This window comes from Bos javanicus, chromosome 4 (genome assembly GCF_032452875.1).
Source record: "Bos javanicus breed banteng chromosome 4, ARS-OSU_banteng_1.0, whole genome shotgun sequence".
Taxonomy (NCBI): Eukaryota; Metazoa; Chordata; class Mammalia; order Artiodactyla; family Bovidae; genus Bos; species Bos javanicus.
The window spans coordinates 11,139,654-11,153,794 of NC_083871.1; the positions used below are offsets into that span (position 1 = coordinate 11,139,654).

The window sequence follows — 14,141 nt, forward strand, 5'->3', positions numbered from 1 at the left end:
TTTGCATTGTAGAGATTCATTGATTTGGAAAAGTTTCTAAAAATCAAATACTTAAAACACATTAATACTACTCATTTTCTTTGCCATTTGCTACTGTTTAAGTTCTGTGGACATTTGGGGATTGGAAAACAGCTCTACAAACCACAAAGAGGTCATGAATGTTGACAGCACTGAATCACTCTGAAAAATAAGCACCTGCTCTTCTTATTTACAATAATAACAAATGTCTGGTCTCTGTACAGGTCAAACAGGTTTTTTAGATTTTGCAAAAGGTAATTATTTGATATTAAGACTGTAGCTGTCTTTGGACTTTGGTAAAAAGATCTGAATCAAATATTGGGGGATTCTGATACTATGATGATAGCTTGGCTGAATATTATGGAAAAAGTTTAGGTAGTAAGAAAGGTTTCAGTGCAGTACACACCTACATATCATAGACATGTTCTCACTTGCAGTGAGTATGAGGAACAAGTCTAAGACAACATCCAGATTGCCACAAAATTACATACTTAATTATGCTGTTTTTAAAAATTATGTTTCAGTTAACCACTGAGGTAAAAAGCTGGTTAAATATATTAAAAACTTGGTAAAATGGAAAGTAAAGTATGCTGGCTGTTTACTTACATGCCTGCCACCCACCCATATCAGGCTGTGAGCATCTTGTTAGCAGGAATTATTTTTTTCAGATGGCATTTACCCTAGTATTTGGTCCATAACAGGTGTCAAATAATGAAAGATTGATTGCCTGGTTTATATAACCCTAAACACCCTGGTGGCTCAGACGGTAAAGAATCTGTCTGCAGTGCAAGAGATCTGGGTTTGATCTCTGGGTCAAGAAGATCCCCTGGAGAAGGGAATGGCAACCCACTCCAGTATTCTTGCCTGGAGAATTCCATGGATAGAGGAGACTGGTGGACTACAGTTCATGGGGTCGCAAAGAGTCAGACGTGACAGAGAGACTAACACAAACACATACATGTTTTTGAGACCTATAAGGAAAATATGTTATTAACTACTGCCCAAATGAAGCATAATTCAGGCACTGCATTGTCCAATATGATAGTCACTAGATATATGTTAGCTACTAGAAATACTTAAATTAAAATTAATAGGGACAAAATAAAAGCTTCAGATCTTCAGTGGCATAACCATATTTTAAGTGCTTAAAAGCCAAATGAGCTATGGGAACTTGAATATGATTTGCATACTACTGTTGTGTAAAAATTGTATAAATCTTAATTATGTTGCATTGGCTCATAGTGCTTTCCAGGTCTACTATATCCTTCTACTTTTCTGTCTATTCATTCCATTAATTTTTGAGAGTTTGATATTGAAACTCCAACTAAAACTCTTAATTTATCTACTTTAAAATAACTGCAATATATAGAGAAACTATATGTAGCTTTGTTCTGTGTTTTCCAAGTCTCCTGTAAATTGCTTTTGTAATTTAAAAAAGAAAGAGGAAAAAAAGAAAAATATCCAAATGAGGCTAGGAAGTACTATATTGTACTAGGAAGCACAATATAAAGAGAAACTATATGTAACTTTGTTCTGTGTTTTCCAAGTCTCCTGTAAATTGCTTTCGTAATTTAAAAAAGAAAGAGGAAAAAATAAAAAAAATCCAAATGAAGCTAGGAAGTACTTATATTGGATAGAGCAGATATCAAACATTTCCTTCAAAGCAAAAGTTCCACTGGATAGCACTCTTCTATGAAGCATTTTCTTCATAAGAGTAAAAACAAAATCTTACCATGTTTGTATGTAAGTTCCAGTGTACACAGATGATTTTTGCAAATATGAATACCCTCGATTTTAGGGAGTCTTGGGAAGACCCCACCTACCATATATTTATCAATCTGTATATTTATAATAGTCTTACAACTCTTAATGGCTCATAAGGGGTGTCTCGCTTGCGCTTGCTGGATATTCAGATCCCATTTATGAGCTGCCGGGTCCTGATCCGAAAGGTCTGAGGTATCTTAATGAAAATACATTATTAGATATCCCCATGTGATTCTGATGCACATGGCCTAAGGGTCAAGTACTGAAAATTCTAAGGATTATATTCTTGTTTTACTTATTAAAAAAAATACGCATTGACTTTCTATGTAATGGGTCCTATCCTAGGCACCAGGGCTATAAAGACAAAGAAAGAGAAGGTACAAATGGAGAAGATATTTAGGAGGAGAAGGGGAAGGAAAAAGAGAAGAAGAAAAGAAAGAAGGAGGAAAGAGGAGAGAGGAGAATGGACTTGAGAGATAGGAAGAAAGGAAAATCGACAAACTTGATTGGATGTTGGGCCGGGCAATAAGCAAGAGAAAAGAGTCTGGGATGGCATTTAGCTTTCTGGCTAAGGTTGGTAGCTACTGCTGCTAAGTCGCTTCAGTTGTGTGTGACTCTGTGCGACCCCATAGACGGCAGCCCACCAGGCTCCCCCGTCCCTGGGATTTTCCAGGCAAGAACACTGGAGTGGGTTGCCATTTCCTTCTCCAATGCATGAAAGTGAAAAGTGAAAGTGAAGTTGCTCGGTCGTGTCCAACTCTTGCGACCCCATGGACTGCAGCCTACCAGGCTCCTCTGTCCATGGGATTTTCCAGGCAAGAGACCATTCATTTAAATAGGGAAACAGAAAGAATAGCAATTTGAGGGTAAAGAAGATGTTTCACTTTTGATGTATTGGACCTGTATGCTGCCTCTGGCACGTCAAAGTGGAGACATTTAGAAGGTAATTGTGTATACAGTTTTAGAGCCTTACAAATTTTGGATGTACCAGTGTCACATGGAACTATGGGAGTGAATGAAATCATACTGTAGACAGAAGAGAAGGCTCAGAAAGCTGGGAATTTGGTGGACATAAGTATTTTAGGCAATGATTCTTAACTCTTTGGATTTATGACCTTTCTAAAAATTAGATGACTTCTAGAAAATGCCCAATTTCACAAGTTTACAAAATTCTGTCGTTTCCAAGGTATTGAGACCCCTGTTGCTAAATCCCACAGATTTCAGGTTTCAAATGGTGAAAGAAGAAGGGAAGCCCATGAAGGATGGTGAGAAGGAAACCAGATGGTAGGGAAACCGCATTTCTAATTCATGGAGGTGTGTTCGTCTGACTTAATGCAACTGTATATATAAACTTTTATAAATGAGTAATCTGATTCTCATTTATTCCTGTTTATAAAATCAGGAAAGCAAGAATGCACATTTAGAAGGATTGTACTGAATTCTCGCTTTTTTTTTATAGCCCCTCAGAGCTAGCAACTGATTTCTCTCTCCACTCTTCTTTGGGTTTTTTTTCTTTGACTGTTAGAAACCATGGCTTAGTTAGCTCAAAAAAGAGTTTCCTAGAATATATGATACACACAATGATATTCTCTTCCACACAAGTATAAAATAGGAGCAGAGCAAGGCTAACAGGCATTTGGGTTTCATCGGATCCCTGCGTTTTATGTTCCACTTACCTACAGAAGTGATGATGACGGTGAAGTGAGTTTCATCTCGCCTTCCAGTTATGTTGTTGTAAGCACAGCACATATAGTCAGTTGTCTTCTGGGCTATTTTCTCGGATGCAACTTCCAAGCGAGGCCCATGCTTAATGACATATGTGGCATTGTTTGTCCTCTGGATCCAGGAGTAGGTGTTGGGAGGATAAGAGTCAGCAGAACAATCAAACAAGATGGCTTCTCCAATATCCACAGTGAACACTTCCCCTACTTTTAGTCCTCTATCAGAATTAACTCGAAGTCCATAAGGTCCATCTGCATTAATTGAAAAGAGAAATAAAGGGGCGACATAAATAATCACTACACAGTTATTGAGTTTGGGAGAGTTTAGCACCATTTTATTTTCATGAAAGTCTTCATGTTAAACTTGGGCAATTAGGTTCTCATTTAGACTCGCAAAGAGTCAGACACGACTGAGCAACTTCACTTCACTTCACTTTAGACTCCCAGTAACGATAAGGACCTAAAAGTGTTTTATTCTGATATCCATGGAAAAGGAAGTCATTTGAGATGTGATTGAACTTGTCTGAAACAGTGAAAGCCTTGAAACTTAGGATATAATTTTACAGACACTGTTATCATAATTGTGGTGCTAAGCTTTTGAGTCATGTATGCTGCTGCTGCTGCTGCTAAGCTGCTTCAGTCGTGTCTGACTCTGTGCGACCCCATAGACGGCGGCCCACCAGGCTCCCCTGTCCCTGGGATTCTCCAGGCAAGAACACTGGAGTGGCTTGCCATTTCCTTCTCCAATGCATGAAAGTGAAAAGTGAAAGTGAAGTCACTCAGTCATGTCCAACTCTTCGCGACCCCATGGTCTTCAGCCTACCAGGCTCCTCTGTCCATGGGATTTTCCAGGCAAGAGTACTGGAGTTGGGTGCCATTGCCTTCTCCATGAGTCATGTATAGATAAATCTATAAGCTTGTTAGACAAATTCCATTTTTCTGAAACTGCAGCTGTACTTAAAAGTAATTTTAAAATAGATTACGGCTACTACTTTCTCTTTGACAACTTTTCTGAGTTTATCTATTTTTCTTCTAAGTGCTGGGACAGTTGATGCAAATATTTAAAAGTTACATAGTTTTACATGGAGCACAAATTTATGCAAAAAAGTACAGGAGTATTCCATATTTTCATGACATTTTAAGAGTTTAAAAAAACTTAAAAATTCCTCCCCACAAGCTAAGTTTAGATTCCATTTGGAAAAAAATACATCTTCATTATCATCAATAAACTACTTAATCATGGCTATCCCATGGTGTTTTTTCCTTACATAGCAATATTCCTGGAGCAGGTTGCTATTTCTATGGCACCAGATTATCTGCAGATTAAGACACATTTTCCATTGATTTCTTCAGAGAACAAATAAGAAAGATTAAAAAAAAAAATTCCCCAGCTAGACAGGTTTTTCTCATTCAGTTATATCCTGACTTATATTCTAAAAACTTTAAGGTTTAGGCATTACTGTGCTCATAATTTAGCTGATCATGACCAGTATTTGTTGGCTATTTGCCATCTGAAAGCACTTTAAGTACTTATGCAGACAACCACATTTAATCTTTAAAGCAACTATATGAGGTAATTGTTATTCCCATTATAAGGTGAAGGAAGAGGTATTTAAAAAAGTAATTTTCTCATGGTCACAAAGCTATTAAATAGCAGACCTAGGATTCTAAAATATATGTATTTAGTTATTCATATTATCTCTCCAAAAAAACCTGCCAAGTTGTGTAACTTTCTTTTTCAAAACAGTGTCTGTTTTCCTAACTGTATTATTTGTTGTACAATAAATTATTGTCTAATTACATATTAATTCTGTACTCAGTTAATCAAGTAGTCAATCAAAAAATACTTATTTGAGAGATACTAAGTGCTCCATAATATATTTAATATGTGAGTGATAAAAAATGTATAAGACACAGTTCCTACTCTCAAGGAATTTATAAACTGGATAAGGCTATTGATGGTTTGCTCAGAAATAACCTAATCTCAAACATGCTTATTTAAAAAAAAGGTAACACCTGTTCATCTCTCATTGTGTGGAATAATACAATGTGATGATCAGAGAGTAGGATATCTAGATTAAATTCTAACTTTTTCAACGATTAGCAAAATGTTCTTCAAAAGCCACTTAAGCTTTTAGGGTCTCACTTTCCTCACCTTTGCTATAAAAAGATTGACTAGATGACTGGTTGCCAGTCTTGCTATCTTTGAAACGCCATGATTCATGCCAGGCTTGTTACTTTGGATACTGGCAAGTCAACCTCAAATGTGCCGATTCCCAGAGTGGTTCTCCATTATATCAGCATTTTCCGACCAACCTACCAACTGGGGAGACAAATTTCCTAAGATACAACAGAAACTGAAGGTACATAGCAATAAATTATATTTAGCTGGAGGACATACACTTTACACATATCTGCTTCCTAAAGACACAGAGGCATCCGAAGGAAACCTATAGATTTATATTAATATATATACATGAGGTGATCCTGCTTTTAGAAAGCAAACATAGAAGTACCTTCAAATTCAAAGTAATCAGAAACTGGAGATGGAGGGTTCAAGTGCAGAGAAATGAATGCTCCGTTCCTGGGACTGTACTAGAACTCATACTGTTTTCTCGTTTCATGCTGTGATACAGTCTCAGGGGAAAATCTCTGTTTTAGAATTGTGTGTTGCAAAACCACTGAATAGTTAGTTGTGTAATGGGGATGAAAAGTCGTTTTCATTCATTCAACCAAAATCAATACTGAGATGCTATTGCATGCATGATACTGTTCTAGGCACTGTGAGGAGAACTGAGGTGTTAGGTGCTGTATACATGGTTCCTGCTGCTATTATCTCAGCTCCAGTGCAGCAGCAGGGTCCCCCCCAAGTTGACAGCACTGATAGAATATTAGGGAAGCAAAGGTCACTGTCTGGTGGACACTGGTTATGGTTCACATCATAGGAAATCAATGAGAGGAATCAACAGAGGTTTGGAGTAGCAGAAGACCCCAGTCTGTCACAAAGACTGAAGCCTGAGAGCATTTCTGAGAGCAGAGCAAGGCAGGCTTGAAAAAGAGAAGTGTGGTCACTCACTACAAGTTTCTGTCTTTCTACTTGTTTTCAGGGTTTATAGAATATGAGTATAAAAACAAATTGAGAACACACATGATGATAAATATTGCTTTCAAAGTTTGCTGATATTACTCAAAACTTCTATGGGAACTTTCCCATTTGGAATCACTTTAGGACTGCTTCCCTGGTGGTTCATGTAGCAAAGAGTCCACCTGCAATGCAGGAGACCTGAGTTCGATCCTGGGATCGGGAAGATCCCTTGGAGAAGGGAATGGCAACCCTCTCCAGTATTCTTGCCTGGAGAATTCCATGGACAGAGGAGCCTGGCGGGTTACAGTTCATGGACACGACTGAGCGACTAATACTTTCACTTTCTCACAACATAATGGCGTATTCTTAAAAGCAGTAATTCTTCCATTTTGGAGAATGGGTTTGATTTGCAGAGGAAGCCCACAGTAATTTAAAGTGAAGGCTGGTGAATAAGGTTGATTATCTAATTTAATAATTACTCTAGTTTCAAGTAAAACATGTTTCTAAATAAGGGAATCTGATTGTCATTCATCTTCCCTATACTCATTTTTATTTTGATTTTGCTACTTCCTCATTTATTGGATTTCATGATTAGCATAATCTTTTCTCTTCGGTCTGTCTTAATTATCTGCTATATCTGGCTCCTCAGAGTTAGCATCAACTATCTCAAACTTCATCAGTCCCCACACAAGCACCTCTTTCAGTTCTCGGAACCTAACACTTTGATGAATTTAAGTTCCTTGCTTCTGATATGATTCATTAGAATTCAGCATATTTTACCTGATTTTATAAGAAATACATTTCACTGCAGAAAATCCTAAAATTCCAGAGAGGCATGAAGATGAAAACTCATTTGTTTTCATCTCAGAGAACGAACATCCATATTTCAGGGTATGATCTTTACGTCTTTTTCCTTTCTTTTTTTTAAAATTATTTATTTACTCTTTTTGGCCCCAGTGGGTCTTTGCTGCTGCACACGGGCTTTCTTTAGTTGTGATGAGCGGGAGCTACTCTCCAGCTGCGGTGCACAGGCTTCTCATTTCGGTGGCTTCTCTTGTAGCGGAGCTCGGGCTCAAGGGAGTGGGCTTCAGTAGTTGTGGCAAACGGGCTTAGCTGCTCCGTGGCATGTGGGATCTTCCTGGACCAGGGATCAAACCTGTGTCTCCTGCATTGGCAGACAGATTCTTAAGCAGGAAAGTCTTAAGTCTTCTTTCTTTACCCACCGTCTCTCTCTCTCACGCACACAGATGGACTGATCTATCTATCACATTCTACATACTGCTTACAATCTACTTTCTTCTGACTACTTGATGATGCTATTTCCTTCTTCATTACCACGTCAAGCTGACCATCGTTTACTTTGAAATGCAGCTTAGCATATTATTCATGGCATGAGCAATCCAACTGAGGATATTTGGAGTGATTAAACCAGTGTGGCCTCTGACATTGAAGATGAAAACAGATGGATAGTTCTATTTTGACTGTGGTTCAGTTTCTTGCCCTTGGCAGAGAACTCTCAATAGAAATGAACCCTTTGCCTCAGGCATGGGTGTTTACTAAGTGACTTGTAAAATCATATATCATCTGTTCTGTTTAACAATTTATGGCTGGGTGGGAACAGAACCTAAATTTCCATCTTGATGCTGCTTGCCATCCTGTTCGGGAGCAGATGGTAAGTATTTACTGTGAATGACCCTTTTTTCTTTCGTATTTATCACTTAGAGCACTTCCCCATGAGCAGTGCCATATGTTATACACAAAATGCAGTGGTTACTGGGTTATAATTTACAGCACAGATGGGCATGCACATTTCGTGAACTACAAGTAGATACCTGCCTGTATTACTGGCTTGACACTGTATTCCACCGAGGCCAACACCAGGTTATGATATCATAACCTCAACGATACACTGTCACTCCTGACTTTGTTATACTTTTTTTTTTCTGCCAAAATAAAAAGCAATTCCTGTTTTTGTGAAGGAAATTGTCACAGAAACAGCACCTCAAGAAAACAGAAGAGGTGATTCATGCTGAAATTCTAAATTATGATGTGGGCCTCTATGGGGGAATATTGAAATATCACACTTACTACATTATTGAGGAACTTTTCTAAAGGTCAGAAAAAACAAACAAAAGCAAATGGAAGGCAGCGTGAGGGCCCTGTTGAGAGGAAGGGCCCAGCCGTGCGGTGCTGCTAAACGGCCGGAGCAGGCAAGGGGTGAGACCAGAGCTACTCTGGAGGAGTCGGGGGCTGGTGGCTCTTTAGACGACATCAAAGGCTCCCCTAGAGGATGCAGAGGTATCCCCAAATAGATGAAGTCCCTTACTGGATGCTGGGTGTCTGAGTGGGGGGAGGAGCCTTGGGGATGTCCGTTTGGCCCTGACTTCAGAGAAGCCCCTGAGGAAGAACGAGAGAAAGAAACAGGATCCTGAGGGGTGACTGAGAGATGCCCCACTGGTTAAGGGGTCCGTTGTGATTTCTGCATAGATCTTAGAGGGTGGAACTGTGAAAAACCCACCAGAATCTTCAGGATGCTCGTGTTATGACAGGTTACTTCCTCCTGCCTTGGCCAGGATTGCAGGGCCTCAAAGAGTAGCCCTTGGCAGCCAGATCTTTCCTCTGATCCAGCATCCCACAGGCTACCATGACAGTTAACCAAAAATGGAATGCCAGAAGAGTAAGCCCGTTACATTTTAAATCCACATATGTTGGAGCAGCCTCATACACACAGTCCTCTCATGAACATTTCACCATGTGGGTGGTGGAGGTTACCGTCTTCCGTTGCATTCAAGAGTGTTCCCCAGAAAGAGCTGGAGCTCCAGATGAGAACCTGGAGCGTCTTAGCTGGTCTCATTCCCGTGTGTCTCACCGTGTGAGCATCTTGTTCTGGTTGTAGGTTCTGTCACCAGCCCTGGTTTAGTCATCACTTCACGGGTAACAAACCATGTGCCCCTTCCTTCTGGTTGTGCTCGTCAATACAGATAGTTTTGTAAGCAGCAAGCTTGAGGTACGACAACTTACAGCAGTTTTTTGCATGAGGAAAAAGTCCCCTGCAATTTCTGACTGTTGGAAGAACTCGAAGAAGGCCAGAAAGGAGTAGGAGATGGCCCAGTTAGCTGGGGTCTATAAGATGATGCAGACACGACACAAGATGGACAGGGATGATAACTGGGCCTCCAAGAACAATTTATGAAAACCGAATATACAAACTTAAAATAGAATGTGTACCTAAATACCCAGAAGCACCCCTTCTCTTTGTAAGATTTGTAACAAAAATTAATATGAATGGAGTTAATAGTTCTAATGGAGTGGTGGACCCAAGAGCCATATCAGTGTTAGCAAAATGGCAGAATTTTATAGCATCAAAGTTGTCCTGCAAGAACTTCAGTGTCTAATGATGTCTAAAGAAAATATGAAACTCCCTCAGCTGCCTGAAGGACAGTGTTACAGCAATTAATCAAAAAGAAAACCACAGGCCCTCCCCTGCCCCCCATTCGATTTAAGCAGTCTTCATTTTCCACAGTAGTAAATTTTCTAGATACATCTTGTAGACTTCAAAGTACTGGAAAGAAAGCTCCCATTCAAAGGCAGTTTATCTTAAGATACTGTTCAGTTCAGTCACTCAGTCATGTCCAACTCTTTGTGACCCCATGGACTGCAGCATGCCAGGCCTCCCCATCCATCACCAACTCCCAGAGTTTACTCAAACTCATGTCCATCGAGTCAGTGATGCCATCGAACCATCTCATCCTCTGTCGTCCCCTTCTCCTCCTGCCTTCAATCTTTCCCCAGCATCAGGGTCTTTTCCAACAAGTGAGTTCTTTGCATCAGATGGCCAAAGTATTGGAGTTTCAGCTTCAGCATCAATCCTTCCAATGAATATTCAGGACTGATTTCCTTTAGGATGGGCTGGTTGAATCTTCTTGCTGTCCATGGGACTCTCAAGAGTCTTCTCCAACACCACAGTTCAAAAGCATCAATTCTTTGGTGCTCAGCTTTCTTTATGGTCCATCTCTCACATCCATACATAATAACTGGAAAAACTGTAGCTTTGACTAGATGGATCTTTGTTGGCAAAGTAATGTCTCTGCTTTTGAATATTCTATCTAGGTTGGTCATAACTTTTCTTCCAAGGAACATCTTTTAATTTCATGGCTGCAATCACCATCTGCAGTAATTTTGGAGCCCCCCCAAAAAAATAAAGTCTGTCACTGCTTCCATTGTTTCCCCATCTATTTCCCATGAAGTGATGGGACCAGATGCCACGATCTTAATTTTCTGAATGTTGAGTTTTAAGACAACTTTTTCACTCTCCTCTTTCACTGTCATCAAGAGGCTCTGTAGTTCCTCTTCCCTTTCTGCCATAAGGGTGGTGTCATCTGCATATCGGAGGTTATTGATATTTCTCCCAGAAATCTTGATTCCAGCTTGTGCTTCATCCAGGCCAACATTTCTCATGATGTACTCTGCATATAAGTTAAATAAGCAGGGTGACAATATACAGCCTTGACATACTCCTTTCCCGATTTGGAACCAGTCTGTTGTTCCATGTCCAGTTCTAACTGTTGCTTCCTGACCCACATATAGGTTTCTCAAGAGGCAGGTCAGTTGGTCTGGTATTCCCATCTCTTTCAGAATTTTCCACAGTTTATTGTGATCCACACAGTCAAAGGCTTTGGCATAGTCAATAAAGCAGAAGTAGATGTTTTTCTGGAACTCTCTCACTTTTTCGATGATCCAGCGGATAGTGGCAATTTGATCTCTGGTTCCTCTGCCGTTTCTAAATCCAGCTTGAACATCTGGAAATTCATGGTTCACATACTGTCGAAGCCTAGCCTGAAGGATTTTGAGCATAACCTGGCTAGCCTGTGAAAGAAGCGCAGATGTATGGTAGTTTGGACAACCTTTGGCCTCTGTTGAGTTTTTAATCTGTGCCAAGTATTGCCTTAGGGATACAAAGGTGAATAACACAGAACTCCTACTTTTTCCGGAGATGCTTATGAGTGGAAGGGGCTCATGGAAAGTGAGTTCTGGGGAGAGATGGGAATGGGGTGCTGAAGTGTATAGCAAACCTCTTAGGGATGCTAAGGAGGTGAGACAAGATGGGGGGCAGGTGAGCTTTTCTGAAGAAGATGATATTGTGATGGTATAAATAGGTGAAGGAAGGAAAGTGAGAACAGTTTCCATTAAATGATAAAGATTATAAGCATGTTGATGCCATATCAGTAAGATAAATGACAGATCTTCACCCTATATATTTTATTTAATTCTTAAAGACCCAAACCAAAAGGAAAACAAAAAGAAACAAGAAAATATGGCTAACGTAGTGATTTTATGGAAAAAATAATGAACATGTGTTGTGTTTCTATATATTATATGATAGGTTGTTTTTCAGTCACTAAGTCTGACTGCAGCATGCCAGTCTCCTCTGTCCTTCACTATTTCCCAGCTGCTGCTGCTGCTGCTGCTGCTGCTGCTGCTAAGTCACTTCAGTTGGGTCCGACTTTGTGCGACCCCATAGATGGCAGCCCACCAGGCTCCTCTGTCCCTGGGATTCTCCAGGCAAGAACACTGGAGTGGGTTGCCATTTCCTTCTCCAATGCATGAAAGTGAAAAGGGAAAGTGAAGTCACTCAGTTGTGTCCGACTCTTCATGACCCCATGGACTGTAGCCTACCAGGCTCATCTGTCCATGGGATTTTCCAGGCAAGAGTACTGGAGTGGGCTGCCATTGCCTTCTCCGCTATCTCCCAGAGTTTGCTCAAATTCATATCCACTGAATCAGTGATGCTATCCAACCATCTCATCCTCTGCTGCTCCCTTCTCCTTTTGCCTTCAATCTTTCCAAGCAACAAGGTCTTTTCTAATGAGTTGGATCTTCGAGTCAGGTGGCCATGGTATTGGAGCTTCACCTCTAGCATCAGTCCTTCCAAGGAATATTCAGGGTTAATTTCCTTTAGGATTGACTAGTTTGATCTCCTTGTTGTGAAGAGACTCTCCAGAGTCTTCTCCAGGACCACAACTTGAAAGCATCAACTCTTCTGGGTCAGCCTTCTTTATGGTCCAACTCTCACATCCATACATGATTTACTAGAAAAACCATAGCTTTGACTATATGGACCTTTGTTGGAAAAGTGATGACTCTGCCTTTTAGTATGTTGTCTAGGTTTGTCATAGTTTTCCTTCCAAGAAGCAAGCATCTTTGGATTTCATGGCTGCAATCACCGTCTGAAATAATGTTGGAGCCCAAGAAAAAAAAAAAATTGTCACTGCTTCTACCTTTTCCCCTTCCATTTGCCATGACGTAATGGGACCAGATGCCGCTATCTTAGTTTTTTTTAATGTTGATTTTCAAGCCAGTTTTTTCACTTTCTGCTTTCACTCTAATCAAGAGGCTCTTTAGTACCTCTTCATTTTCTGCCTTTAGAGTGGTATAATCTGCATATCTGAGGTTGTTTGTATTTCTCCCAGCAATCTTGATTCCAGCTTGAGAGTCATCCAGCCTGGCATTTTGCATGATGTATACTGCATAGAAGTTAAATGAGCAGGGTGACAATATACAGCTTTGATGTATTCCTTTCCCAATTTTGAACCAGTCTGTTGTTACATGTCCAGTTCTAATTGTTGTTTCTTCACCCACAAATAGGTTTCACAGAAGACAGGTAAGGTGGTCTGGTATTCCCATCTCTTCAAGAATTTTCCACAGTTTGTTGTGATTCACACACTCAGAGGCTTTAGTATAGTCAATGAAGCAGAAGTAGATGTTTTTCAGGAATTCCCTTGCTTTCTCTGTGATTCAGCAAATGTTGGCAATTTGGTCTCTGGTTCCTCTGCCTTTTCTAAACCCAGCTTATACATCTGGAAGTTCTCAGTTCATGTACTGCTGAAGCCTAGCCTGAAGGATTTTGAGCATAAACTGGCTAGCCTGTGAAATAAACACAGTTGTATGGTAGTTTGAACAATCTTTGGCACTTCACTTCTTTGGAATTGGAATGAAAACTGACCTTTTCTAGTCCACTGGTTACTACTGAATTTTTCAAATTTGCTGACATATTGTCTGCAGAACTTTAATATCATCATCTTTTAGAATTTTAAACAACTCAGCTGGAATTCCATTACCTCAACTAACTTTGTTTGCAGTATTGCTGCCTAAGGTCCACTTGACTTCACATTCCAGGATGTCTGGATCTAGGTGAGTGACCACATTATCGTGGTTATCTGGGTCATTAAGACCTTTTTCATACAGTTCTTCTGTGTATTCTCACCACTTCTTCTTAATCTCTTCTGCTTCTGTTAGGTTCTTAACATTTCTGTCCTTTATCGTGCCCATCTTTGCATGATATATTCCCTTGGTACCTCTAGTTTTCTTGAAGAGATCTCTAGTCTTTCCTATTTTACTGTTTCTTTGCATTGTTCATTTAAGAAGGCCTTCTTATCTCTCCTTGCTATTCTCTGGAACTCTGCATTCAGTTGGGTATATCTTTTTTTTTTTTTTTAATTGTATACCAGTTTATTGCAGTTGGGTATATCTTTCCCTTTCTTCCTGGCCTTTTG

General features: G+C 39.9%; 1 protein-coding gene and 1 pseudogene across 7 annotated transcripts in view; one reads left to right on the top strand and one right to left on the bottom strand.

Annotated features, from left to right (window-relative positions):
* Window positions 1–14,141, bottom strand: part of HEPACAM2 (HEPACAM family member 2) — a 60,232-nt gene that overhangs the window by 21,306 nt on the left and 24,785 nt on the right. For all 7 annotated transcript variants that reach the window (XM_061413453.1, XM_061413450.1, XM_061413447.1 and 4 more), the window contains exon 4: window positions 3,459–3,755. In XM_061413453.1, coding sequence (XP_061269437.1) covers window positions 3,459–3,755 — 297 coding nt within the window. The remainder of the gene's footprint in view (window positions 1–3,458; window positions 3,756–14,141) is intronic.
* Window positions 9,639–10,360, top strand: LOC133246774 (ubiquitin-conjugating enzyme E2 variant 1-like; annotated as a pseudogene).